This window comes from Caloenas nicobarica, chromosome 27 (genome assembly GCF_036013445.1).
Source record: "Caloenas nicobarica isolate bCalNic1 chromosome 27, bCalNic1.hap1, whole genome shotgun sequence".
Lineage (NCBI taxonomy): Eukaryota > Metazoa > Chordata > Aves > Columbiformes > Columbidae > Caloenas > Caloenas nicobarica.
The window spans coordinates 4302943-4330228 of NC_088271.1; the positions used below are offsets into that span (position 1 = coordinate 4302943).

The 27286-nt window shown below is 53.2% G+C and overlaps 1 protein-coding gene across 1 annotated transcript in view; it reads right to left on the reverse strand.

Moving 5' to 3' along the window:
- Positions 1–917: 917 nt before the first annotated feature.
- Positions 918–27286, reverse strand: part of LOC135999287 (fibrillin-2-like) — an 87591-nt gene continuing 61222 nt past the window's right edge. The window contains exons 22-64 of the mRNA XM_065652858.1: positions 26373–26498; positions 25708–25935; positions 25469–25594; positions 24988–25116; positions 21978–22103; positions 21563–21688; positions 21110–21232; positions 20304–20429; positions 20047–20172; positions 19817–19939; positions 19294–19416; positions 18792–18917; positions 18273–18395; positions 17905–18027; positions 17162–17323; positions 16631–16699; positions 16243–16368; positions 15825–15950; positions 15227–15376; positions 14742–14813; positions 13829–13954; positions 13238–13363; positions 12271–12396; positions 11484–11600; positions 10818–10946; positions 10291–10410; positions 9796–9921; positions 9563–9715; positions 8526–8591; positions 8111–8236; positions 7763–7882; positions 7218–7340; positions 6299–6430; positions 5631–5756; positions 5205–5411; positions 4999–5124; positions 4769–4891; positions 4277–4393; positions 3884–4012; positions 3164–3283; positions 2717–2948; positions 2030–2198; positions 918–1292 (exon numbers count right to left, since the gene is read on the reverse strand). Of these exons, the coding sequence (XP_065508930.1) occupies positions 918–1292; positions 2030–2198; positions 2717–2948; positions 3164–3283; positions 3884–4012; positions 4277–4393; positions 4769–4891; positions 4999–5124; positions 5205–5411; positions 5631–5756; positions 6299–6430; positions 7218–7340; positions 7763–7882; positions 8111–8236; positions 8526–8591; positions 9563–9715; positions 9796–9921; positions 10291–10410; positions 10818–10946; positions 11484–11600; positions 12271–12396; positions 13238–13363; positions 13829–13954; positions 14742–14813; positions 15227–15376; positions 15825–15950; positions 16243–16368; positions 16631–16699; positions 17162–17323; positions 17905–18027; positions 18273–18395; positions 18792–18917; positions 19294–19416; positions 19817–19939; positions 20047–20172; positions 20304–20429; positions 21110–21232; positions 21563–21688; positions 21978–22103; positions 24988–25116; positions 25469–25594; positions 25708–25935; positions 26373–26498 (5873 nt within the window). The remainder of the gene's footprint in view (positions 1293–2029; positions 2199–2716; positions 2949–3163; positions 3284–3883; positions 4013–4276; positions 4394–4768; positions 4892–4998; positions 5125–5204; positions 5412–5630; positions 5757–6298; positions 6431–7217; positions 7341–7762; positions 7883–8110; positions 8237–8525; positions 8592–9562; positions 9716–9795; positions 9922–10290; positions 10411–10817; positions 10947–11483; positions 11601–12270; positions 12397–13237; positions 13364–13828; positions 13955–14741; positions 14814–15226; positions 15377–15824; positions 15951–16242; positions 16369–16630; positions 16700–17161; positions 17324–17904; positions 18028–18272; positions 18396–18791; positions 18918–19293; positions 19417–19816; positions 19940–20046; positions 20173–20303; positions 20430–21109; positions 21233–21562; positions 21689–21977; positions 22104–24987; positions 25117–25468; positions 25595–25707; positions 25936–26372; positions 26499–27286) is intronic.

The following is a 27286-nucleotide window of genomic DNA, read 5'->3' on the forward strand; positions in this document are numbered from 1 at the left end:
ACCCCGGGATTTGCTGGAGCTCTGGAAAAACCCTTTCAGATGAAAACTGCAGTTTTACCACTCAGGGTGGTAAAATACTGGCCCAGGTTGGCCAGAGAGGTGGTGGATGAACCACCCCTGGAGACATCCCAGGCCAGGCTGGACGGGGCTCTGAGCAACCTGAGCTGGTGCAGATGTCCCTGCTCATGGCAGGGGGGGCACTGGGGGAGCTGGAAGGTCCCTTCAACACAAACTATTCTATTACTCTATGAAAACCCTCAGTTCCCTACAAGAGCCTGTGGTCCCATGGCCTGGCTGCTTCAGCAACCTGAACTGTCCTGGCACTCAGAGTTGACTGTTCTGGTTGACAGAGGAGCCCAAAAGGACCAGAGGACATGGAGAGGGCAGAGAAAGACAGAGCCCAGCCAGCATAGGGAAGGGATGGTTTCTGCAGCACCATCACAAGGCAGAAGCAAAGGAGGAACAAGAGCTGCTGGGAAATGCACTGATCCCACAGTATGCTGCTTCCAAACCGCCCCCCCCACAGGTGATATATGGCCTGTGATGGTGAAGGACACGCAGCTTCCCCCTGGTCCTGCCCTTACCAGCTCGGACTAACAGTATCTTGGTTAAAGGCGCCCGGCAAGAGCTGAGCAGAGGGAGGGAGTCCCTGCTAACAGGGTTGGAACCTTTGGCCAAGCTTTCATCAGCTCTTTGGCAGTGTGGCTGGGTTTTGGACTCCAGCACCCCGAGAAGTGGAGGATCCCTGCGTGGCCAAGGTGGGTGCTGAGCCCGGAGGGACACGGCCCATCAGTTGTGCAGCGCAGGGTGGGGAGGCGGTGGCAGGTGGGGCAGCGAGAGAAGAGGCACTTGTTTCCAGGTGGGGGTGGCAAGGCAAAGGACCGGGCTGTCGCTTGGGTGGGTGGATCTCACGGATGTTAGTAGAGCTGGAGCTGGAGCTTCATCCTCAGTGCTTGGCCCAGCTCCCCTGCTAAGTAGTTGAGGTGGTTCTTGGCCTCGAGTTTCTGCAGTTCCCTCTTGCGGTACAGGGGCACGCTGACAATTTCCAGCAGGTAGGTGCCAGGCAGGATTTTCTTGCGGCCGAGGTGCAGGTAGCTGAGCCCCTCTTTTTGGTGGATGCGGAAATAGCCATCGTCATTCCCCTGGGAGATGAGGTACCGCACGCGGTTCTCCAGGGGCTCCACAGCCGGCAGGAGCTCCAGGATGTGCTCCTTGTGAGCCAGGTCAGAGAGGTTCAGCGTCATGGACAGAGGAGCATCCACATCCATGCTGGCCAAGTTCACGGTGTGATCCTTTGGAAGGAACCAAGCATGTTACTTACAGAAACCAGGAAAAGCTCATGGCCAGGTGAAGGAGGACTTGATTTAGAGGAGTTCTGCCCCATAGGTCACCCCAAAGCAGCTCTGAGAAGGCCCTTGCTTTCCTTTAAGTGTTTTTTCGTTTGTGTCTCTGAGACTGAACCAGCCAGTACGCAGCCCTCGTCTTCAGGGGAAGAACCAATAAATTCAGAGACATTTTCCTCCCAGTCCAGTCTGTCCTGCCCAGGCCTTTGAACTTCTTGGGGGAGCTTTGAACAGAAGCCAGAACATCGCTCCAAGGAAGAACCTGTATTTATGGCAACAGGTCCAGTCTGGAGTCAGACAGCAAGGGCTGACAGTCCTTTATGGCCCCATGGGAGCTGTTTCCCCACCAGCTCTCCTTGCAAGGAAACGTGTGCTTTATTTCTTGTTTCCATCTGTCTGCAGTCATTTGTGGCCAAAACACACAAGCGTATGTCACGTAAGATTGTCCTGACCTTCTCTAAGGTATTGTGCGAGACCCTCCATTTCTGCAGGACTTCTGGACTCAATGACATCAACAAATACCCAAGCACCCAGCATGGGCAGGTACACAGCGAGTTGCTGTCTCTGGACCAAAACAGCCCCACGGGAATGGACATATCGCGTGGGATCCACCCCAGACAGACATCCCCTGAGTGCCCCAGCTCTCCTTTTGCTCCACCCCAGCCAGGATGCCACCGATTTCTTACCTGGTGCTTCTCAGTGCCGTTGATGCTGCGTCGCTGCCGACCTCTCTTGGGATAGCCGTTTATCTTGCACTCGTAGCAGGTTTCAGGGGAGAGCAGGTTGTCTTCATCCTCTTCTTGCGGGGCAGGAAGGTAGGAGCCTTTCCCAAAACCCAAGCCAGAAATACAGTGTCTGGTGGCAGAAAAGCAGAGAGACCCATCTCAGATTCATGCTTCAGGATGGAAATCTTACCATTTCCCTCAGAGGTTCTCCATGTGGCACCCACAAACACGTGGAAGATCACGTCTGGATACAGGACAGGGATGGCTTGGACACAGGACATGTCTGAGGAATATCAGGCCACTTCTTGTTTAGATGTGTCCATCGGGTTTAATCTCTCTGCACCCTGGACTACATGGACCTGCAGAGCATCTGCTACAGTGCTGGCAGCTGCACTAACCGTGGGATTTGTGAACTGGAAGAGGAGATGGGCATCAACATGAGGATCTTGTGATGGGTGAGGAACAGTCTGGCATGGAGAAGCTGAGGACTTGTGTGGGAATGGGAACTTATTTGCTGCTGGGGCTTATTCAAATTGTGTCAGAAATGTGGTGATGGAGCACGTCTGTGGGCACCACACACTTGGCAGCCTGCAATCTGCCCCAGGAACGTCCAGGTGCCCGTGTGGACAACCTTCTGGCTGCACTTACCCTTGTCCTGCTCGGAAGTAGCCCCCAGGGCAGCCGCAGAGATAACCGCCGTCTGTGTTGGAGCAGCCGTAACTGCAGGGGCTGCCACCAGCTGAGCATTCGTCCACATCCTGACACCCACCAAAGGCTTGGTCAAAATCAAAGCCAGATGGACAGACACACTTGAAACTCCCCAGAGTGTTGTAGCAGGAGGCAGAGCCGCAGGCCGTGGGGCTGGAGCACTCGTTTTCATCTGCACCCAAAACCAGAATGAGTCAGAACTGTGGTGGAAGCTGCTGCTGGTGCTCCCCACCCTGCACAGCCAAGGGAAACTGAAGATGATCCTGCTCATTGCAAGGGGTTGGACTAGATGACCTTTGAAGGTCCCTTCCAACCCAAACCATTCCGTGATCCTATGATCTGCCACCCCACAGCCACAGGACACCAGAGCCCCCCTCCCACACTCACCCACACACTGGTTCCACTGGTAATGCTGCACGTAGCCCTGCGGACAGCCGCAGCGGTAGCCCCCGAGCACGTTCTGGCAGCCGTGCTGGCACCGATGGTTTCCATCGCACTCGTCCACATCTGCAGCAACGTAACACAGGTAGTGGTGAGAGAAACTTCTCCCTGAGCTGCGGGCAGCGCTGGGTGCCCAAGGACCACGTGCACATGGTACCTGCCCAGCACTCAGCATCCTTCAGGGTGCTCATGTGGGTAGGAGGTTCTTCTGCCTAATTATGTCTCTGCAGCTTGGACCCGAGCAACACCCTCAGCCCCAAGGCCCGCACACATCCCCTGCTTGGATATTTTTGCTTTAGGGTCTGGCCTGGACCATTACCAGATCTGTTCTGCTTCAGGCTGCCTGTGTTGAACACAGGCTTTTCTTTAGCATAGCACATGGTGGGTTTTGGCCAGCATGAGGTCTCCTCTACTGAGACACAGGAGCATTCCCTTCCCACCCTTGGCTGCTCTGGTTGCAGCACCAAGACCTTCATCTCCTTGTCCAAGAGCCAGTGTTTCTCCAGGCAGGTTGGGCACCAGGGCTTCCTGCGTGGGTTTCTGATGCCCCACTGTAAGGATTAGTCCCTTCTTGGCTGGACAGAGCTGCCTAAGAGACCATGAGTGCACCAGGAACTCTTCCATGTGGACCGTGTTTCCGTCAAAGCCCCAGAGACACAGACCCACCTTCACAGTTGACACCAGAGCTGTCCAGGGAGAATCCTTTCTGACACTCGCAGTTGTAGCTGCCCGGCGTGTTCAGACACTGTCCTTTGGCTCCACACAGAGACGGCTGAGCTGTGCACTCGTTATTGTCTGCAAAACACCGGCGGCCGTGTGTAAGGCCGTCCCCAAGGACGTGGCTGCGTGTGAGCTTTGCAGACAGCTACATCGCATCATGGAGCTCAGTCCTGTCTGAGCAGCAGATACACAAGCCAGATGCACAACCCCAGGCCAACTGGAGAGGGGCAGAGCTCTAGATCTAGAGCAAGGGGGCTGGAAAGACTCTCCTGGGCTTAAAAATAACCCACAGGGACCTCGCTGGTGCTGTAGAGCAGAGAAGTGAATGTCTCTACTCACCGATGCAGGACGAGTGGTGCTGAGTGAAGCCTGGAGGGCATTTGCAGTTGAATCCTCCAATAATGTTCACACAGAGGAACTGGCAGTTGTGCTGCTTGGTGGAACATTCATCCAAATCTAAAGTAACAAGCACAAGAACATGTGTCTGAATTTATCTTACTGAGATATCTATCTCATCTTTGCAGTCCAAGTCTGTGACACCTGCATGTAGGTGGTGACACAGCAACCCTGGGCAGAGCAGGACCTGACACGGACCAGCCTCAGGAACAACACACACAAAACTCCTGCGCGAGTCCTCTCCCCACCTCAGCTGCTGATCATACACAGGTGCATTGAAAAGATGCACAGATTTTTCTCTGCCTCTCCTGCGATGCACAAATCCCAGACCCTCGCAGACTGGACTATTCTGGACCAGGTTAATCAGCTCTTGCCATCCCCCCTGTCCTGCCAGAGATGAGGCAGGCTCTCTGCTGCCTTCTCCTCGGCGAATACCTTTGCAGATCTTCCCATCTTCTTGCAGAATGTACCCTCGGGGGCAGGAGCATTGGTAGCTGCCTTCTGTGTTCTTGCAGATGAAGTTACAAGGCTTAGGGGACTGGTTACACTCATCCAAATCTAGACTCAGGAGACAGGATACATCAGCATTCACAGGTTGTGCTGTTGGATGGGTCTGCTGAAAAGAAGGGGTGGAACACGCCAAGGGTTTCCCTGTCCCGACTCACCCACGCAGGCCGTGCCCGTGATGTCCGCAGTGTAGCCCAGCCGGCAGTGGCAGCGGAAGGAGCCGATGCTGTTGATGCACTGGCCGTTCTTGCAGAGGTTGGGCAGCACCTTGCACTCGTCGATGTCTGTGGGAGGAAGGACCAGTGGGGACCAGTTCCCAGGGGAATTCTGCCTGTACCCACATCTCTGCTCTCACCCAGCTCACCTCTCCCATCTGTGGAGTACCCTGGCCCATGAGGACACATTTTCTTGTACTGGGCAGTTCCAGGGAGGGGACACAGCTCACACTGAGGGCCCCAGCTGCGCCCGCTGTTGCAGCAGCACTCGGATTTGGTGACCAGGTTGCGGTTGGTGGAGGACATCTGGCACATGGTTTGCAGCACTTCGGTGAAGCAGAATCCCTGGCGCGTGTCTGGATGGAGACAGTGGGAAACAAGGTCAGGATCTGAGTGTCAGCACCACGGATAACCCAGCAGCCTGTTCAGCACATGGTAGTGTGGTTTGGATATAATAATGCTAAAGATAAAGGTGATGCCCCAACAACTTTCTCCTCAGAAACCTGAAACACTTGAAAAGCATCATGTGCTACTAAAAAGAGGCTACTCAAGACCCACCAGGACGTGGTAATTACCAATACACTCTGTGCCAGAGGGACTGACTTCAAAACCTTCGTTGCAGTCACAGCGGTAACTTCCCATCGTGTTGATGCAGCGGCCGTTGGGGCAGATTCCAGGCTTGGTGCGACACTCGTTCTCATCTAGAAAAGAAGGAGCCACCAAAGAGCTGTGGTGAGGCATAGAACAAATTTCAGCTTTCCATGAGTCCTCATGCTAGCACTGTTTGAAATGCCCTCACATAGTCCTTGAGGACCATTTCTACATCCTCAGCCAGTTGAGAACCACGTCCATTTGCCCTGGACCTCCCCCAGAGCAGGGTGGCTTCTCTGCTTTGCACATTCTCCATCTGCAAGTGGCCAAGCTGCTGGTCTAGGAGCGGAGTTGGCCCTTCCAAAAGCAGCTCAGTGCAAAGAAGCTTGACACAGATGTGGAAAAACTCAAGAGAAAGGGCACATGGCACAATGCTGTGTCATCGTGTGCTGGAACTGTGAAGACCAGAGATGTCTGCACAGATGTCTGTGCGTGCAGGCATCTGGTAGGACACAGAGGAAGTTCTGACACATGGGAAGCCCCAAGGAGGAGCTGTTGGACAGAGGGACACAAAATAAAGCTACAGAGACAATGTCTAGAAGAGGATGGCCTCTGGCCCCACAGGGAACCCCTCCAGCCCGGTCCTTGCTACCTGTGCAGCCCTCTCCATCAGGCCTGCGCTGCATTCCTGGGGGGCAGATACACATGAAGGTGCCGATGAGGTTCTTGCACAGCATCCCTCGAGACTCGCAGTCGTGCAGTCCTTCTGCACACTCATCCAGATCTGCGACCGAGAAAGAACCTCATGAGGCCATGTTCAACCTGCCAGCTGTGCATCACTGTGGGGACAACTGAGTGGTCACATCTTCACCGCTCTGCCAGTCCCTTCTTCCCTGGTCCGTGCTGGCTGGTGGCAGACAGCACAGACAGCGAGGTAGGTGAGAGTGAGCACAAGCCCAGAGACACCAGCTCAATCACAGAATCATAGAATGGTTTGGGCTGAAGGGCCCTTCCTAGCTCCCCCAGTGCCCCCCCTGCCATGAGCAGGGACATCTGCACCAGCTCAGGTTGCTCAGAGCCCCGTCCAGCCTGGCCTGGGATGTCTCCAGGGATGGTTCATCCACCACCTCTCTGGCCAACCTGGGCCAGGCTCTCACCACCCCCAGGGGCAACAATTCCTTCCTCATGTCCAGCCTGAACCTCCCTCCTTTAGTTTAAAACCATCACCCCTTGTCCTATCACAACAGGCCCTGCTCAAAAGTCTGTCCCCATCTTTTTAAGTCCGGAAAGGTCACAATAAGGTCTCCGCAGAGCCTTGTCTTCTCCAGCTGAACACCCCAACTCTCTCAGCCCGTCCTCCCAGCAGAGCTGTTCCAGCCTCGGATCATTTCTGGGGCTCCTCTGGCCCCTCTCCAGCAGGTCCATGTCTGTCCTGTGCTGAGGATCCAGAGCTGGCCCAGCACTGCAGGGGGTCTCACCAGATCAGCTCCTGCCTCCTCTCCAAACAGCACCAGAGATCGGCCAAGCACGGGGGCCCAGGGAGGGCGTGGGAGCTCAGAAGGGGATTTTACCTCTGCACATTCTTCTGTCTTCTCGGAGGGCATATCCAGAGGGGCAGGTGCACTCGTAGGAGCCAAAGGTGTTGATGCAGCGGAAGGCACAGAGCAGGGGATTCAGTGCACACTCGTTGATATCTGGAGGCAGGAGAGAGGTGAGAGCTCGACTCTGTGCACTCAGAGTCAGCTGGGTTCTAATAGGGGGGGTTCTTCCCAGGACAGACTCCCCCTACCCCAAGCATTCATCTCATGAGAACTTTGTTCCCCCAAGGCTTCCCGTAATGGTTTTCAGTTGCAGAGGGACAGAGAGACACCTGGTGTCTCTGCAGCTTTGACAGGGACAGGGTCTTGGCTCCTTGGAGAGGCAGCTCCTGCTTTTAGGCAGGTCTCCAGTCCTGGGGTCAGGCCTCAGTGGAGGCCAAAGGGGACCAGCGCTGATGTGCACACTCATGTGGAGATGAGCCCCAGCCAGTTTTTCTGCCCTGTCCATTGGAGGTGGTGACCCAGTGGGGTCACACACATGGCCCAGTATGAAATGGGTTGCCCCACAGCAGCGTTACCTTCACATGTCATCATGGGCCCTGGCTCAAAGCCCTCGTCGCAGGCGCACTCAAAGCCTCCCACCACATTGGTGCAGGTGCCGTTCCCACACGGGTTGCCGATGGAGCACTCGTCGGTATCTGGAGGAAGCCAGGACCACGTTAGATACATGAGTTAGACCCGAAATGTGCAGGCTGGGCTCTTCTTGCAGCCAGAGACCAGCAAAGCCAGGAGGAAAACACAAAGGGGCAGGGGAGGAGCAAGTTCCTTCTCTCCACACACACACAAAGGTACAAACACGCTCATGGCCTCTGACACAAGGAGGATGAAAGCAGGAGGGAGCAGGCGCTCCCCACGCAGACCCTCACCCACGCAGTTGACGCCGGTGTAGTCCAGGTTGTAGCCGAAGGGGCACTCGCAGCGGAAGGACCCATCGGTGTTAATGCAGGCTCCGTTTATGCAGACACCCAGGTTCTCTGAGCATTCATTAACATCTGGAAAAGGAAAACAAGGCAATGAAACCTCATGTGGGCATGAAGCCAGAATCACCCCTGTCCTCACAGGGCTGGCCCTGCAATCCCAGATACTCCCTCTCCAGAGCTGGATGCTGAACCACTGGTGAGCAGTCAGCGACCTTGACCTTGGGAGGGTACCCAGCCCTACGTCTCTCGTTTCCCGCCACTGGGATTCAACTCTACTCTCCAAATAGCCTAAGTCTGGTTGCTTCTATGGAACGCCCCCCAAAACCCCCGAATTTATTCTTCTCCTTGGATCAGGCTGTACCTTCTCGGGTGTCACCTGGGCCTGGGATGGCTCCGTGGCCATATGGACACAGCTCCTGGAAAGCAACTGGAAGAAAGCAGGAAAATGAGATGTGATTACAAGTGTTTCCACTCCCCGAAGCAGAAACATGCTTTAGAGGCTTCTAGCACATGACTGAGAGCTTGACAGCTCACTGTCCGTGGGAAGCCACAAAACCCTGGCTGGCTGGGAAACACCTGTGCTTGCCACGGATCTGGATGCACTGAGATGCTTCTGCCTTATCTAAAGCCCCATAGAGAACTGTGAGCAGATCCAAAGCAGAAAAAGCAATCCATTTCTCAAGAGCCTGACTGTGGTTGCTGGGAGATCCAAGGGATTTTGCAGCCCAGTAAGGGCTACTGGGTTTCAAGGCAGCAGTCTCCAGAGGGCGAAGCCCACTTTCACAGAATCACAGAAGGGTTTGGATTGAAGGGCCCTTCCCAGCTCCCCCAGTGCCCCCCCTGCCATGAGCAGGGACATCTGCACCAGCTCAGGTTGCTCAGAGCCCCATCCAGCCTGGCCTGGGATGTCTCCAGGGATGGTTCATCCACCACCTCTCTGGCCAACCCGGGCCAGGCTCTCACCACCCTCAAGGCCAACAATTCCTTCCTCGTGTCCAGCCAGAATCTCCCTCCTTTAGTTTAAAACCATCACCCCTTGTCCTGTCACAACAGGCCCTGCTCGAAAGTCTGTCCCCATCTTTCTTATCGGCCCCTTTTAGGTCTGGAAAGTCCACAATCAGGTCTCCACAGAGCCTTGCCTTCTCCAGGCTGAACAGCCCAACTCTCTCAGCCTGTCCTCCCAGCAGAGCTGTTCCAGCCTCGGATCATTTCTGGGGCTCTTCTGGCCCCTCTCCAGCAGGTCCATGTCTGTCGTGTCCTGAGGACCCCAGAGCTGAACGCAGCCAGACATTTGCACTGCTGGTTGTCTCACCGGACCTGCACACCTTCCCCACACTCTGTACGTGTCGGGGACACATGCACCACCTCTCCCACGGATCCAGGTCCCAGCACACTTACCATTCCCCTCCTGTGGGCACAGCTCACAGGGATCTCCCCAGCCTTCTCCTGGCATCTTGCTGCAGCAACACCGAGCCTTGGTGGTGTTGAAGGCCTTGGGGACAGAGCACTTCCCGTTGTCGAAGCGAGTGAAGCAGAAGCTCTGGCGAGTATCTGTAGGAGGACAGGGACATTGCAGACACCCAGGGTGGTTGTGCACCCCTCCTCTCCCCACTGTGATGAGCTTCACTCACCGAAGCACCGTCGGCCATTATCAGACAGCACAAAGCCTGGAGGGCAGACGCACTGGAAGCTGCCGGGGGTATTGGTGCATGTCCCGAAGAGGCAGATGTTTGGCTCCTCTTCACATTCGTTGATATCTGAGAGCACCAGGGATATTTTACTTACAGAGTAGCTAAAGGTCACTCATTTCCTCGTTGCATCAAAATCAGCTGAAGTTGTGATGTTTGGGGAGCTCTGATGCCTGCAGGACCTCACTTTAGTCCTCACCCTTAACCCACCCTCAGGGGAAACAGGAAAATGAAGAGGCCAGGGCACAGCAAAACCACCCATCCTCCCCTGCCACGGGAACATGCCTTGCTTTGCTCAGTGTCCCACTGCTTTCAAGAAGGTATTTGGGGGTGGTGATTCATGCCCCAGACCATGGAGGAGGAATAGGTTGTTCAGGGAATAGTCTGAGGTGCCCACATGCTGTGCTGGCAACGGAGGAGGCCAAGAGCCAACATTACCGATGCAGTTGTCATTCTGCACCTCGTACCCAGGAGGGCAGATACAGCGGAAGGAACCCTCCAGGTTCTGGCAGGTGCCCGGGGAGCAGGTCCCAGGCAGGCTTACACACTCATTGATGTCTGCAGAGGAGAAGAAATAACCAGTGATAGTGTCTGTGCTCAGAGCCCCGTCCAGCCTGGCCTGGGATGTCTCCAGGGATGGTTCATCCACCACCTCTCTGGCCAACCTGGGCCAGGCTCTCACCACCCTCAGGGCCAACAATTTCTTCCTCATGTCCGACCTGAATCTCCCCTCTAGTTTAAAACCATCACCCCTTGTCCTGTCGCAACAGGCCCTGCTCAAAAGTCTGTCCCCATCTTTTTTATTGGCCCCTTTTAAGTTGTGAATGGTTCTGGAGAGTCCACTGCTCAGTTGCCTGTGATGGGACCAGCCTGGGGACCAGGTCTCACAGTGCTGCCCAGTGCCAGCCACACCAACCTCCAGCTCAGTTCACAGGGCAAGTCCAGCCTGCTGCCCAGACACTCACCTATACAATTCTTCCCATCAGGGGTCCGGTCATACCCCTCTTGGCACAGGCACTGGAAGGAGCCGATGCTGTTGATGCACTGGCCGTTCCGACACACCTGCCCCACCAGGGATGAACATTCATCAATGTCTGTGGGAGGGAAATGATAAGCACAGCGGGAAGAGATAATCATAGAATCATAGAATGATTTTGGTTGGAAGAGACCCTCGAGATCATTGAGTCCAACCATAACCCACCCCTGGCACTGCCCCATGTCCCTGAGAACCTCATCTCCGTCTGTCCAACCCCTCCAGGGATGGTGACTCCACCACTGCCCTGGGCAGCCTGTTCCAATGCCCCACAGCCCTTTGGGGAAGAAATTGTTCCCAAAATCCAACTGGCAAAACCTGAGGCCATTTCCTCTCGTCCTGTTGCTTGTTCCTGGGGAGCAGAGCCTGACCCCCCCTGGCTCCAACCTCCTTTCAGGCAGTTGTAGGGAGCAATAATATGGACAGAATGTGCCAGTGTGCCACCTTGTCTGACACATACAGCCACTCCTACAGCCACTGCCAGGTGACACCCAGAGCTGACCCCCCGTATGCCACTGGGTGACACCTCGTGCCCCACAGCTGTTGTCACGTTGACCCCAGGCAGTAATCCACACAGTCAGGATTTCCCACAACTCACCCATGCAGTCGTTGTTGTGTGTGAGCTCAAAGCCTGGGAAGCAGAGGCAGTTGTAGGAGCCGACCGTGTTCTTGCAGGTCCCATTCCCGCAGGGCTGTCGGTCACACTCATCGATATCTGCAGAGAGAAGGTCACAGCTGATGCAGGGGCTGAGGGAGCTGAGAGCTTGCAGGGACAGCCTGGGATGGAGGGGACACAGTGGCCCTTGGCACTACCTAGTGGGTGCTGGAGAGCGCTCCTGTCTATCCTGATATTGTAGCCACTACCACTTAAAAGAATGAATCCTGTTGGCAACTGCTAACCTTAAGATATGTAAATCCTCTCTGTTTCAGGTCAGTCTGCTCCTCCAACAAAGATAAGAGGGACTCGCAAAACACCAAATCAGAAACTAGAGACTACTGACCTTGCAGCTTTAGACATTCTGGACCCTGCACAATTAGTTGAGTCTTGTTTTAACACATATCTCGAGACTGTTGGATCAAGTGTCCTTTAGCCGAACGTTGCTCATTATACGCTAAAATGATTGTGTAATCAATATGCAAATGTGTAACCAATTGGCTCTTTAGGACCGCCCTGAAGGTGTGAATGTATTGATCAGATTTTGTATACAATGCCTGTCACTTTTCTTTCTTGTGTGCTGGCTTTATTCCAGCATCCAGACTTGTGCAGCTCTGTAATAAACAATATCACGTTTCTGTGTGGAAATGTAGCTTATTGCGCATGGGGTGGACCCTGGTTTTGGGACAACAATATCCGATTCCCAGCAGGGCTGTGCAGCCACACTGACCCATGCACATGGTCTGCTCCCCCGTGGCCTTGAAGCCATTGTGGCAGATGCATACATAGCTGCCCTCGGTGTCAACGCAGTCGCCGTGGCTGCAGACGTTGGGGATCTCCTGGCATTCATTGCGACCTAAAACAAAGCAAAAATGGGCATTAGTGAGCAGAAGGGATGGAGCAAATGGGAAGAACCGAGGCACTGGCCTTCTGCAGAGCCCTGTCTGCTGCTGGGACGCTGTGTCTGTGAGTAGCAGCACAGCAGAATGGAGCTTCTGTTTTCTGAGAGGTGGCTTCACTGAGAACAAGACTGATGCACTGTCATCTCTAAAAAAAGTCAGTTTAATTGGAGAAAATGGCCTGAGATGCCAGACTAAAGCTGCACTTCACAGTGACCTTTTTCTCATCCCTCAGCAGCCCACAATCCCTGGGGATTGTTCCAAACATACAGGTATTTCATAATCACAGCACAGCCAGGTCAGAGTCTCCAGGCTTGACAAAAGACCAAGAACACATGCATGGGACTAGCATGTCCTTTATAGGAGCATCATAGAATCATTTTGGTTGGAAAAGCCCCTCGAGATCATCGAGTCCAACCATAACCCACCCCTGGCACTGCCCCATGTCCCTGAGAACCTCATCTCCGTCTGTCCAACCCCTCCAGGGATGGTGACTCCAGCACTGCCCTGGGCAGCCTGTTCCAATGCCCGACAGCCCTTTGGGGAAGAAATTGTTCCCCAGATCCAACCTCAACCTCCCCTGGCACAACTTGAGGCTGTTTCCTCTCGTCCTGTCACTTGTTCTTTGGGAGAAGAGACCAACCCCCTCCATGCTACAACCTCCTTTCACATCCTGCATGCTGTCCTTCCTTGGGTCCACTCAGGGTGGTCTCCAAAACCATCTGGAGCGCCTAGGCAGGGGTGTCAGTGCCTCGCACATGTGTCTCTGGAATAGGTAGTAAAGAGCTCCCATCTTACCCACGCAGGCTCCGCTGGGCGACAGCTTGTATCCAGTGGAGCATTCGCACCTGTAACTGCCCGGGATGTTGATGCAGTCGGCGTTGCGCTGACATAGGTTCTCCCCATTGCTGCACTCGTCGATGTCTGCGGGACAAGAGCAAATGCAAACCTTGAGTGTGCCAAGTGCTCATGAGGCACCGTCATCCTGGTAGGGCTGGAGTGGCTCAGTGGAGTCAATTCAATTTTAACCCTTGGTTTGGTCTGATCAGGGTCAATTTTCAACCTTTTTCTATGGCTTCGCTATGAAATAATTGGAATTTTAGTTACATCTCAAAAACTTTGAAGCACTCGCATTTGCAACCTTTTTCTAACCAAAAACCCCAAAAACAGAGGAAGGGAAAACCAGACAAGGACATGAATGAAAACCAGCAATTTTTGTCCAACTGTTGATGCGGAAAATGTAGAAGATTTCGAGAAGGCCGAGAACATGTAGACTCCATCCTTGTCTGCTGACAGCCCTGCCCATGATGCCCCATGAGCTGGGGAGGTGCCAATGACACACTGGGAGCCCCCAGCACCCTCGTGGGTGCTGCCCCGCTGCCCCGTTACCTTCACAGATGAGCAGGATGTTGTTGTAGCTGAATCCAATGGGACACTCACACCTGAAGCTGCCGATTTGGTTGATGCAGACACCGTTGGTGCAGATGGCGGGGATCTCGCTGCACTCATCAATATCTGCGCACAGACAAACGTCTCTCAGCATCCCGCGAAGGCGGCAGGGAGGAGAACATCCCCCAGAGTTGGGACATGGCTGCCCTTGTTCCTTCTAGAAAGAAGACTGGCAGGAAAAGGGCCACCAGACAAAGAGTGGAGCAGCTTTTGGAAGATTGATGCTGGATCCTGCAGATCATGCCAGGCTGGGGCTGCTCTGCAGAAACACCCTCTGCTGCGCTTTCTTCCTGGAGGCAGGAGATGAACTCATCTCCTCTTCTGCCCCCAGCTGGCACTGCCAATGCTAGATGAAGCAAGAATTACCTGGTCCGTTTGTCTCACAAACTACCAGCAAGTCCATCTTTCAAAACTGCAAAATATTTGTAGACACCCCACAAATCCCAGGACTTTCAACAGCTCCTCTGGCTTCCCATCTACCAACACACCACCAGATCCCTTAGCTCTCAGCAGTGCCCTGGCAGTGTGAGCACCAGAGCTACCACACGTCTGGATCTACCTGGCCACTGGCCACCATCTGTGGTCACTGGCCACCTGTCTCTTCAGATGGGACAGAAACAACGGGACAATTGCAAATGTGGGGAAGTCTGAGCAGTACAGCCTCTCAGGACATCAGCTTGATGGCTGGGCAGCTGCTTGCAGCCATGCTTGCCACCTCTTCTCCTTGTCTCTCATCTGCTCAGGGCTTAATTTTCTAAGGGAGGGGAAAGGAAGGAGCTCACGGGCAGTGCCGGAGGAGAGCAGAGGGGCAGAGAGCAGCCCAGGTTCTGCAGGGCGCAGGGGCTCTACTCACCGATGGGCTTCCCTGTGTGGATGTCGATGATGAAGCCGGGGGCCTGGTTCCCGCACAGGATCTGGTACTCGGCTGGAAGGGGAACACCAAGGTCATGGCCAGAGCGGGTGCAGCGAAGGATGAGAGGGACAAAGGTAGCTGTGGCTGGAGTGAGCGGGGAGGGGGTGTGACAGCAGGAGGGGATCAGCACATGGGGAACCCCAAGAACACATATGGCACCAAGCAAAGGGACCTTCCCAGATCCCCCAGTGCCCCCCTGCCATGAGCAGGGACATCTTCACCCAGCTCAGGTTGCTCAGAGCCCAGTCCGGCCTGGCCTGGGATGTCTCCAGGGATGGGGCATCCACCACCGCTCTGGGCACCACAAGTCCTGCCTCCTAGACCTTCTCCCCCTCTATTTGGTTAGTGCCTGTGACTCGAAGTGCATGGGATCGCTGGAAAAGCAAGAGGGCAGCCACAATATCAAGATGGTTTTCCAGACTTACGGCTCGCTGGCGTGGGACAGGGCTCACAGGGCTTGTTCCAGGCCTTGCCAATGTTGTAGGAGCAGCAGCACATCTTCTTGGTCATGTTGAAGGACAGCTCGTTCTCACATGTGTCATTGTAGTTGCGATAGCACACACTCTTCCTCATGTCTGCAAAAGCAGCCCAGACATTGTCTCTGCCAGCCCCGGGGTGCTCATTATGCCACCCTGTCCTGTCCTGGCACTCAGGGACTGTAGGTGACACACAGGCCCTTCAAGGAGAGCCCAGCAAAGCGGTTGCAGTGCTGGGCTGAAGCTGCCCACACCGTGCTGCCCACTGCACAGCCCAGGCACAGCACTGCCAGACCTCCTCAGAGAATTATAAAATAGTTTGGGTTGAAGGGACCTTCCCAGCTCCCCCAGTGCCACCCCTGCCATGAGCAGGGACATCTGCACCAGCTCAGGTTGCTCAGAGCCCCGTCTAGCCTGGCCTGGGATGTTTCCAGGGATGGGGCATCCACCACCTCTCCGGACAACCTGAACCAGTGTTTCGCCACCCTCAGCATGAAAAAAATTCTTTCTTGAGTCTAGTTTCCCACAGATTTGGACCACACCGTACCCATGCAGTTGTTTCCTCCATTGACTTGCATGTACTCGGGGGGGCACACGCAGGTGTAGTTGCCGAGGGTGTTGTAGCAGGTCCCAGGGCCACAGATCCCAATGTGAGCAGAGCACTCATCGATATCTGTCAAATAAAGGAGATGGGAGGTCAAAGCACTGGGCACAGGTAGAGAACAGCCTGACATGGGGTTGCACGAACCATGGACAGGGCTGGCATGGGGACCAGGCTGGCCTGGTACTGGGAAAAGGGGACGGGGTGTGTGATGAGGGTGGGATATCTGGAAGAGAAAGGGGCAGGAATTCCGCCAACTGCTCCTAGGGCAGCCCAGATACACGTACAGCTCTGTTGCACCCATGCACAGGTCTGCCATGCACACCAGGCACACAGCCGAGCACAGGCACCGGGGTGCAGGTACCTTCACAGATGCGCGTGTCCTCGTTGAGGTAGTAGCCAAGGGGACACTCGCACTGGAAGCTGCCAAAAGTGTTGACGCAGTTGCCACCCTGGCAGAGTCCCGGCAGCTCCTGGCACTCATCGATATCTGAAGAGGGAGAGAATTTGGGAGGTGTGACCGCCTGCCAGCCCAGCCCAGGCAGTGCCTTCACCTCGGGATCCATGTTGGGTTCATCCCACCACCTCCAGCCCTCGCTGGAACCCAGAGCACGTCCGAGGAGAGCACACACTTGCTGTTTATCATTCTGTGGTCAGGGGGCTCAGCAGGCACCCAGCCAGACCAGTGCCATGGGCTGTGTGTCCATACAGGGCTGGGCTCCACCAGCGCCCAACCCCCTGGGTCATCTTACCTTCCAGGATGACAGTGATGGGGTTGGGCCGGAAACCTTCTCCTCCGGGGCACAAGGTCTTGTACTCGGCTGCGGAAAAAGTCAGTCAGGGGGATCCTTAGCTGAGCGGGCTCCCATGAAACAGGAGGGGCAAGAACGAACCAGGAGAAACCCAGGAGAAATGGGCCATGAGGATGGTGACAGTGGCCCGGATAGAGCAGCCTGACTCCCAGCACATGCCAAGCCAACTTGGCTGCCCTGTCTCTGCCTGCCCACCCTCGAATGGGGTTATTCCACATACACTGCCCTCCCCCAGCCCACTGGACGAGGAACGAAGGATCTCAACCTGAATCCTCCAGGCACAACCAGCCTGGTCTTCCCATCCCACTTCACCTCTCCCTTCAGCTTCCCTTGCTCCATCGTGGTGACATCCTGGACCCAGGACCCCCAGCCTGAGTTTAGAACTTGTAGGGAAGTGGACCCATCTCTCCTCTGCTCTACGCTGCCCAGACTGCCCATGCCAAGTTCATCCCAGACATTTTCCCAACTCACTCGTGTTGGCAGGAGGACAAAGCTCGCAGGGGTTGCCCCATGCACGACCCAGTGAGCAGCAGCAGGATGCCCGAGTGACCCCAACTCCAATTTCTGCGCTGCAGGAGATCCCCCCGTCTCCTCGATCCTGGGTGTCCAAGAAGCAGTTCCCAACGCGGGTATCTGCACAAAGACAGTGGTGGGTGAGCAAAGCCTCTCCCGTAAATACTTGTGTGCACAGGAGGAATGAATGGCTCTGTTGCCTCTGGAAGCAGGGAGAGGAAGCTATCAGGTACCTGTGTTCTAATAAACCATGTCCAGACTGTCCCTGCAACTTTGAGAACCGTTCAAGAATAACACTTGCCCAGCTCATTTGGTAAAAGCCACACTATGTCATACACAGGTCATAGTATGGTGGCCTGTCCTCAGTGTGGCCAGGGAACACGAACCAAATAATGCTGTCAGTAACCCGGGGCCTTTTGAGAATAAAACACTAAAGAACAGCTCCAGAGCTGCCCAGGAATAAAATTGCTTCAACCAGGAGAGCACCCACACTAGTGACAGAAGGTGGGCCAGGTTTAACGGGTGGATACTCTGCTGCTGCAGGGTTAAACCCATCGTGGACATCCAGGGATTTGGCAGGGCAGACAGTGGTCAGCCCCCCCAATTTCTGGTAGTGGCCAGTTCCAGCTACGTGGGATCAACAAGAAGAACAGTCAAGGTCTTGGACGGAAGGTATGGTCTCCACACAGGTCCCCACTCACCCACACAGCCCACACCGGTGGGGTTCAGCTCAAAGTCCTGAGGACAGTTGCACAGGTAGCTGCCTGGGGTGTTGACACACAGGCCATTGATACAGTTCACGGGGTCTGCGCATTCGTTGATGTCTGAAAGGATGGAAAGAGGAAGACTGAAAAAAAACCAGATGAAGACTGCCACAGAAACTACAGTCCCAGCCCTATCCAGAGCAGCATCAAGGCCTTGCCAAGAGCAAAGACATCACCACATCACCCAGGGACACTTAGTTGGCTTTAGGCTGCTGGTCCCACTCCCTGTCATGGTTGGGACAAGCTCACACCAGCAGCTCACAGAGCACTGATCCTCATCCAACAGCCCCGTCAAAGTTCTGTACCTGTGCAGTTGCCTCCGCTCCTGTCCAGTTCATAACCATCATCGCAGGCACAGCGGAACATCCCAGGCAGGTTCTGGCAGGTCCCAAAGACACAGATGTTCTGGAAGGTGCATTCATCAATGTCTGCAAAACAAGGAGAGCTGGGGACTCAGGATCTGGCCAGGTATGAGGACAGGTCTCTCCTGCTCCCACCTCAAAGCAGAGCCACAGCCCAGGGTAACCCATTTCAGGATGGTTCTGGTGCCATGGGATACCATCTCCTGTGTGTATGTCCCTTCCCCTCACCCCTGTTTTGCTCATTGTCCACATCTTGCATTGATCGTTGACTTAGTCCAACCTCTCTGCAGGCTGGGGCCCAACTCCTGTAGGTGGAGGAGCTGACACCTCAGGAGTTTTACACCACCAGGTGATGGTGGCTCTTCCTTAGTAATGGATCAGGTGGTGACAGTGCCATGGAGAGACCACGGCCAGAAAGGAGGTGGACACTGGACCTCTTGGAGCAGCGCTCTGGGCACTTACCCTGGCAGGCCTTGCTGTCCTCTGTGGGGTTGAAGCCCATCTCACACTCACAGCGGTAACCCCCAGGCGCATTGAGACATTGTCCATTCTCACACAGGTTCACGTTGTCCGCACACTCATCCACATCTAGAGAGAGTCAAGCATGAGACTGACATGGTGTCCACATGAAGATGGGAGGGTCCCTCAGCTTGCCCAGAAAATTCCCACAAGCTTTTTCCCACCCCTCTCCTGAGAGGCTGTGAAGAGGAGGTTACAATACTTCTCATTGCCTTGATACTCCCCAAACACCCACTGAGAAGAGGGTGGATCTCAGTTGAAGGTATCTGAGCAAGCTGTGGTGCAGGACAGGCTGCAGTGGCTTTTGGGGGACACCTACTTTAGGGAACCCCAGACACAGGCAGCCAGGCGCTGAACCAGGCTGGTGGCTAAGAGGGGGTGACTCCATGTCCCAGCAGGACACCCAGACCATGTTCCTGCTGCCAATGGAGTCTATGGGCCTCACCTGAGCAGGAGAAGCCGTCCCCGTTGAAGCCCTCTCGGCAGGCACAGCGGTAGGAGCCTGGTGTGTTGACGCAGTTGGCATTGAGGTTGCACTTATGCTCTTCAGTTGCACATTCGTCCAGATCTGGGCAGGGAGAAGAACATCCTCGTCAGGGTTTTGCCTCTGGCCTTTCCTCTATGCTTGGGCAGCTTGTGTAGGGCCCAGGAGGGGACACAAATGGCCCAGGAGATTGCAGTCATATCCCTACACATCTCCTGCTAAAAAGTCTATCCCCGTCTTTCTTATCAGCCCCTTTCATGGCTTCATAGACACAGCTGTACAGCCTGACAGCAAAACATCCATATGCTCACGCCTACAGTCCCCCTCCGTCACACCCACATCTCTCCACACTTCTATAAATCCTCATGCAGGGCTTCTGGGGCTCAAGAGCCTTGGAAGTGCAGGTGTCAGCTCAGCCCAGACGTCAGAGGTGCCCACAGAGCACCTGGACACACAAGCATCCTCTCCTGGGATGAGAACTCACCGTTGCACTTCAGCCCGTCCCCAAGCCAGCCTGTCCGACACTTGCATTTGAAGCTCCCGGGCACATTGATGCAGGAGGCGTGCATGTCACAGTTGTGAGCCCCAATCTCACATTCGTCGATATCTGCAGGAAGGAAGGAGGACATCAGAACGGACACAGCTCTCCAGGGCAGGAGGTGTTTGTGAGGGCTCCCACCAGCACTCCAAGGTGCAGGTCTAGCCAGTTCCCACCTGTGCAGCCCGTGGTTCCCTTCTTGACGAAGTAGCCCAGCTGGCAGTGACAGATGAAGGAACCCTTTGTGTTTTCACACTCGCCGTGCAGGCAGATGTTTGGGTTGAGATCGCATTCATTCACATCTGGAAGATAAAAAGCACTTGCTTGGAACACCACAAGAACCACAGCATGACTCTGGGGCAATGTACTGCATTCCTTCCTCCCTCCGAGGAGCCTTGTGACACAGCGCTGGCACGTCCTCCCTTGTCCTCACCGATACAGGTCTTCATGTCCAGGGATGCCATGAAACCATCGAAGCAGAGGCAGCGGTACTCCCCGGGGATGTTGGTGCACTGCCCGCCATCACAGATGTCTGGATTATCCTCACATTCATCAATATCTAGAGAGAGAGGAGATTGTTGCCAGAGTAAAGACATTAGGGGCAATGAAAAGGTTTTGTGGGAGCAGGAGGGAGTCACAGGAGGGGCTTTGCTCCAAATCACTTCCCTATTTGTCTCCTTTCTTTTACTGATTTCTTTAATTCCAACTTGAACGTGGGCAAATGTGGTAGTTTCGCCTATGCTGAGGCTCATATTAATCAATATACTTGCTTCTAAATGTTCTCAACATCATGAAGATAAAAGCATTTCAAATATTTTGCATATAGTGGCTCTAAAATTTCATACTAGTGGACGTGCTAGCATTGAATTTAAATTTATGTGGAATGTTATTAAAAGTTTTCCAGACAAAAGCCACCATTTTCTGCTGAGATCAGGCATCATCCTTCGATGATCGTAGAATCATTTTGGTTGAAAAAGACCTTTAAGATTGAGTCTAACCATTAACGATCTTCACGTACAGCTGCTAGAGGGATGATTCTATGTAATTACAGAACTCTGGAGCCTGTGATGAGGAGTTGGACATTGCAGTGCAAAGCAAAAACATCTGTGAAGGGAAATCACCTCTCTGGAAGTGACTTAAACCAGAGACCACCTCACTCTGAAGCCAACACTGTGGCTGACCAGCCATGGATGCAGAGGTCCCTGGGCAGCATCTATAAGAGCCAAGCTGACCGCTCACCTGCACACGATCTCTTGTCCGGCATCAATGCGTAACCTTCGCTGCAGCTGCATTCGTAGCTGCCCTCCGAGTTGGAGCAATGCGTGTCACAGCCGCCGTTGGTTATGGTGCACTCGTCGATGTCTGAGGAGAAGGGAAAGGTCAGGCAGCTGCTCAGACACAACGCAGTACACAGAGACAGGGTGGGAGAGGTGCTGAAGAGGAAACAAAGCTCCTCCAGCCAGAACAAAGCACCTCTTGCCTTCTCTGCCAACCCTTTGCAGTTCACAGAAGTGTCACAGCTGATGACAGCCTCCCACCAGTAGCACCAACCTGGCCGTAGCTCAGCCAGGAGGTTCCCCCCATGTCCTACCCTCAGACACCCACCGAGCATTACAAGAGGTGTGAGGCCAGTGGAGTTCTGGATCCGTACCAGGGTCTTGGCACGGCCATTTGCCAAAGGGCAGCACTCACCGACACAGCCTTGCCGGTCCAGTGTGGCCTGGAAGCCCGAATCACAGGCACACTGGTAGGTACCGATGACGTTGACGCAGCGGCCGTTGCGACAGAGGTTGTCACTAAGGGAGCACTCGTTGATATCTATGGTGGGAAAAGCAGTTTGAGCAGCCAGCCATGCCGATGCCACATTGAGCATCATTTGGTACCCATCCTTGGTAGCACACTCAATTTGGCATTGCCCCATGTGTCGGTCTTCAGTGAAGAGCAGATAAAAGAGACATCACAAATCAACAGAACCCTGGGAGTGACCTCAGTCCTCCCTGGACGAGTGTGTTCTACCCACTTCATGTGTCCAGTATGAGATCCAAGTCTCCCTGGACCATCCTCCTTGAACAGGCTCTGGTCACAACTGCACTTTCCATCATCTCACCTACGCAAGTGTTCCCTTCAGACGTCAGCTCGTGGCCAGGGGGGCAGATGCATTCAAAGCTGCCATCTGTGTTCATGCAGATCCCACCTCGGCACAGCAGCGGGTCCCGCTCACACTCGTTGATATCTGCAGAGAACAACACAAAATGTGGTGGATTGTCCCCTTCAGCTGGGTTTTCCAGCTAATGGGGTGGTGCTGGTGCCACGTACCACAGTCCCATCACGAGAGAGATTTAACGGTTGGACTCAATGATCTTAGAGATCTTTTCCAACCGCAATGATTCTATATATCCCAAAACAGAGGGATATCACAAAATTAATGGAACAGCAAACGCAGGGCTTGGGGGAGTCCCATGGATTTATGGTTGAACTTTGCATTTTGGGAAGTTGCAACTCTTGCCTTGAGCTCACTAGAACATAAAGTGGAACGTCAGGAGGAAAGAAGTTATTGGCTTTGTGCAGACGAGCCAGCAAGGACTAGAAGGACAGTTCCCAGCTCACATCCCACCCATCTTAGTACATTTTCACAAGTCCTATCAGCAGAGGGAGAGTTCCTTGGAAAATGTGTAGTTTCTTTGACAGAAGACTAAAAAACCGGCTGTCTTGGTAACAGCCTTAAGAGTAGTTCCAGTATCACACACACAGGGCTAGGAAATAGTCTGTACATTTCTGAAAAAAATCACATATGGACAAGGGGATTGAATTTACTAGGAACTGGAGAAATTCCTGAAGTAAATGCAACTTCTGTGAGAGAGATACGATCCAGCCAAGCAAAGAGGAAACCAGGCTACTGGCATTAAAAATAATTTTTAAGAAGTGATAGAAAAGTTAATAAATGCAAGAATTAAAAAAAAAAAATGAGCAGGCCATCAGTGGGGACTGTGACATTCTCAGTATCTCAGAAATGGAGGAGGAGAAGGAGGAAGATGATCGGTGTGAACTGTGATAACCCACATACACATTCTACAGAAAAGGCAGAAAACCATGCCAGTGGTAGAGCGGTGATATATTTTAAAGAACTCAGAGAATCAAATATGAAAAATAAATAAATGGCATTGAATCGTGCCACAGATTGATGTGGTTTGAAAGTCCAAGCCAAAGTAGAAAGAGCAGAATATTAAGACTAGGTCAGTCAGACAAGTGAATCTGGCTAGACAGGGAATAGGAACACGGTATGCCAGGAATTAGAGGACAGCAAGAGTCTGGCTGACTTGTTGGAGACAAACTGAGGCACTGAGGTCATTGATGGGATTTTATTTTTTTAAGCTACAAACAAGAATTATTAAATTGAAAACAGATGAGGATCTGACAGAATAAAAACAAGCATTGGCCAGATGGGAGGAGCTGTAAAGAATTATCTGAGGATAAAGGACGATTAAAGGGGCAGGCGAAAGGAAGTCCTTACAAATCTAAGTGGGAATAGAGAGGAATGCAGATGGTCTATCAGAATCTCTTATGAAGGACTTGACTGTGTAAACATTTGGGGAACTGGACAGAGGCCTGATTAATGGTTGAGGCTGGTATGAAATTGCTGCAGATCCTAAAGAAAGATGCGGAAACAGCAGCATTTGATTACATATCATATATGATACCAGGTTGCAAGTAATTTTGGAAAAGACTCAGTGGAAAGCAACCCAAGAAAAATTGGATAAATCAGCAAGATTCAGAGTCGGAAGAGACACAAGCTATCAAATAGTGAACCTCTTGCTGAGCAAGGTTTATCTCCAAGTTCTCACGCCAGTGGAGGTATTTGATTTAATTGCACATGGCTGTAGGATGGGCAATGACAACAGGAAGCCACAGAGTGCTATAGAGACCAAAGCTTAACATATTTATATCTCCATCCTTGTAAAGGAATGGCAATAATAGGTCTACTAATCTCAGTAGTGATGTGATGATATAACTGACAGCTACTTGCAAAGAACATAAATTATCTAGAAACAGGACCAAGCTACATGTAACTGGATTAAAATGATCAATGTGGTATGTGGGACATCATTTAGGGCACGTAGATGAACCAAGTTAAGAAGATAACCATGGTGGCATGGATGGGGTACCAGAGAAAAAGATCTACGAGTTGAGAAACATTCTGCAATGGTGTTTTAAAATAAATGGTTTCATGCAAGTGTTGAACATATGATATTAATAATGTCTGGAAATGGTTGTAGGTTTAGAGTGTGGATATGTAAATAATCAGTGGCAGAATAAATAATAGATGGGTAAACACAAGGCTGAAAAGAAGCAGAGGGAGATGAGACGTCACACAAGGGAAACAGCCAAGTGTGGAGGAGAACGGGAGCTCAGAGTCACCGAGTTCAAGCTGCTGGGCTGGCAGAGCTCCACTGTGGACTCGCCAATCCCCAGAATAAAGGTTGCCATCTCCCTACAGAGCAGGAATGAAAATACCAGGCAGGGATCCTGTGTGGCAATGCCAGGCTCAAACTCCAGCTGCTGGTGGCTGAAACAAGAAGGAAGGTGCAAGTGAAGGAAGAGCACAAAATGAAGAATGAACATTGTATGAGATGGAAAAAGAGATATAAGGCCCTAGATTTACATAAAAAAAAGGAAGGCAACATAGCAGGGATAAACCTTGCTATACTCTTTGGGTATAGCAAGCAGGAAAGGGATAGGAAAGAACTTGAGAAAAGCTGGCTGGTGGCCCTGGGGGCTCTCACAGCTGAAGGAACGGTGGCCAGGAGGTGGCAGGGCAGAATCAACGATGTCCCATGAGCACCATGGCAAGAAGAGCCCAGGATGCCCCCCTGGGCCTGGCGCTACACCCAGAGTCCTCAGAAAGCTGGCCTGGACTGCTGGTCTCCTTCCCCAGCCCATGGGGCACCACCAGCCCCGGTGCTTGGCACAGGCTCCGGCCTCTGTTCCAGGAGGACCTCACAAACCATCTCTGAGGGACGGTTCCCAGTTTTGGCCCCTTTGACAGATCTGGCACCAGGTAGTTTCTCCCCTGTTGTAAAAGAGTGATAGTGCTGCCCTGCCCAGGGACAAGTCCTTACCCATGCAGTTCTTCATCATCATGAAGCCGCTCTCGTAGCCTTCGAAGCACTCGCACTCGAAGCTGCCCGGTGTGTTGACACAGGTGCCGTGGCCACAGAGGTCCGGCGAGATGCGGCACTCGTCGATGTCTGTGGGGACAAGACCAGCTGGAGGAGGCAGCGCAGGCTACAAGCACCATCGCAGCCGGCACTGGGCTGCCTGTTCTGCACATCAAACTCAATTACAAGGACTGGCAAGTCTGATCCAGCACACCAAGGAACTCTTTTTCCTGAAGAGAGAGACAGCAGTTAAGCTTTTGCATTGGTGCAGGACTGATCCTTCATCCCAAGAGAAGGAGGAGCTCATGGTCCTGCCTTTGGCTTCTCAGCACGTCCCCGAGATAACTGCCACGACTCCTCCAGGTTCCACCATCATGCTAAACGTCCCACGAAGCAGGCAAGGCAGCAAGAGTGGTCTGGAGGGGGGTTACTCTTCCCTTACCTGTGCAGTTCCTTTCCTCCGCATCCAAAGCAAAGCCATTGCCACAGAGACACCTGAAGCTGCCAATGGTGTTTCGACAAGTCCCATGAGTGCACAGGCCAGGGAAGACTTTACATTCGTTCACATCTGTGGGTGAAGGCACAATAGCAGTGTTACAGGGAGGGGATGTCTGCAATGAACCTGGGCTCTCAGGGCAGGCAGCAGGTTCTTTGGGCTGTAGCTCTCCTCTTTCTTCTCACCTTTGTAGAAGGGTCTTCCTGATAGCACATCTCCTCGGTTGGCAAAGCCGGGTCCCCTCGGGCAGATGGCTTTGTACTCACTGGAGCCAACCTTGGGACATTCTTCACAATCGATGCCCCAGGCGGAGCCCACGGAGCAGCAGCACATGTCGATCCGGTACTTGCCCGGCAGAGGCTCCGTGCACTCGTCTTCATCCCACTTCATGTAGCACTGCTCCATGCGCACGTCTGGTGAGAGAGCAGAGCTCAGCCCCCGCAGCGCTCAACCTCTGGTAAAACCAGGGATACCATTTTCTATGACATGGTTAGCAAAGTTCCTGCAAGAGCTCTGGCTGCAGCATCCTCCAAACAATGCCCAGGTATGGGCCATTTGGATGAGGCCACCTTATTTGGGATGCTATGAGAGACGTAATACAGGGCGCTTCAAAAAGATGGACCCAACGTGTTACAATTACACAAAAATTTACAAACAGTTTCATGAGTTAAAAAGTTTCAGCAACCTTTTTATAAATGCTCTATGTTCTCTTCACTTGCTTTACAGACTGTAAGAGTTTCATTCATGGGCAGTTCCAGAGATATAGTAATTTCAAACTGGGTAGGGGGTGGTTGGATCTCTGTGGAGGGGGCTGAGCAGGGGCCAGGGGCTGGGTGAGATGTGTCCTTACCCACACATGTCCTGGCAGTGCCATCAAGGGTCAGTCCTTGCGGACACTCGCAGCGGAAGGAGCCGGCCGTGTTCACACAGCGTCCATTAGGGCAGACGCCAGGGAAGACCTCGCACTCGTTCACATCTGCCGACACAAAAGCAAGAGATACAGACATGGGAGTGGAATATCGCCAACCCAGTGGGGCCTTGAGGGGCTCCTGGAGGAGACAGAAGGAGCCCAGAGCTGCCCACCAACCTAAAACTGGCAACCTGTCACAATGAAAAACACATGCTCCATGCATAGAGCCATGCCCAGACGCTTTTGCAAGGAGGTTGCATTACAAAACCTCGTCAGAGACAGACAGACAGGGTGGTCCTGTTGCCACATCCATAGTTGGCACAGCATTGGCAGAGCAGCACCAGGACTCACAAACGTGAGTGCTGCTGATGGAGCAGCTAAACCTGGAAACCCATTGCCAGGCACATGAATGGCAAGAAAATCATCAGTAGTAGTCAGCATGAACTGACCAAGAAGAAGTCATGATTGATGAGCTTGATAAACCTCTGCGATTAAACGACTGGCCTGGTAGGTGATGGAAGAGTGGTGGACATTGTCTACCAAGCCTTCAGTAAGGTCTTGGACACTATGTCCCATAAGATCTTCATAGACAAGCTGCTGATGTACAGACTGGATGAGCAAAGAGTGAGGTGGACTGAAAACTGGCTGCCCCTGGGGATGATCAACCCCACGCACCAAGAGATACTGGGGGTCACCCAGCAGCTTGGCAGAAAAAGGACCTGAGCGTCCCGGTAGACACCAAGTTGAACGTGAGTCAGCAATCTGCCTTTGCTGCAAAAAAGGCTGATGGGATCCTGGGCTGCGTTAGGAGGAGTGCGGCCAGTAAGCCAAGGGATGGGATCCTTCCCCTCTGC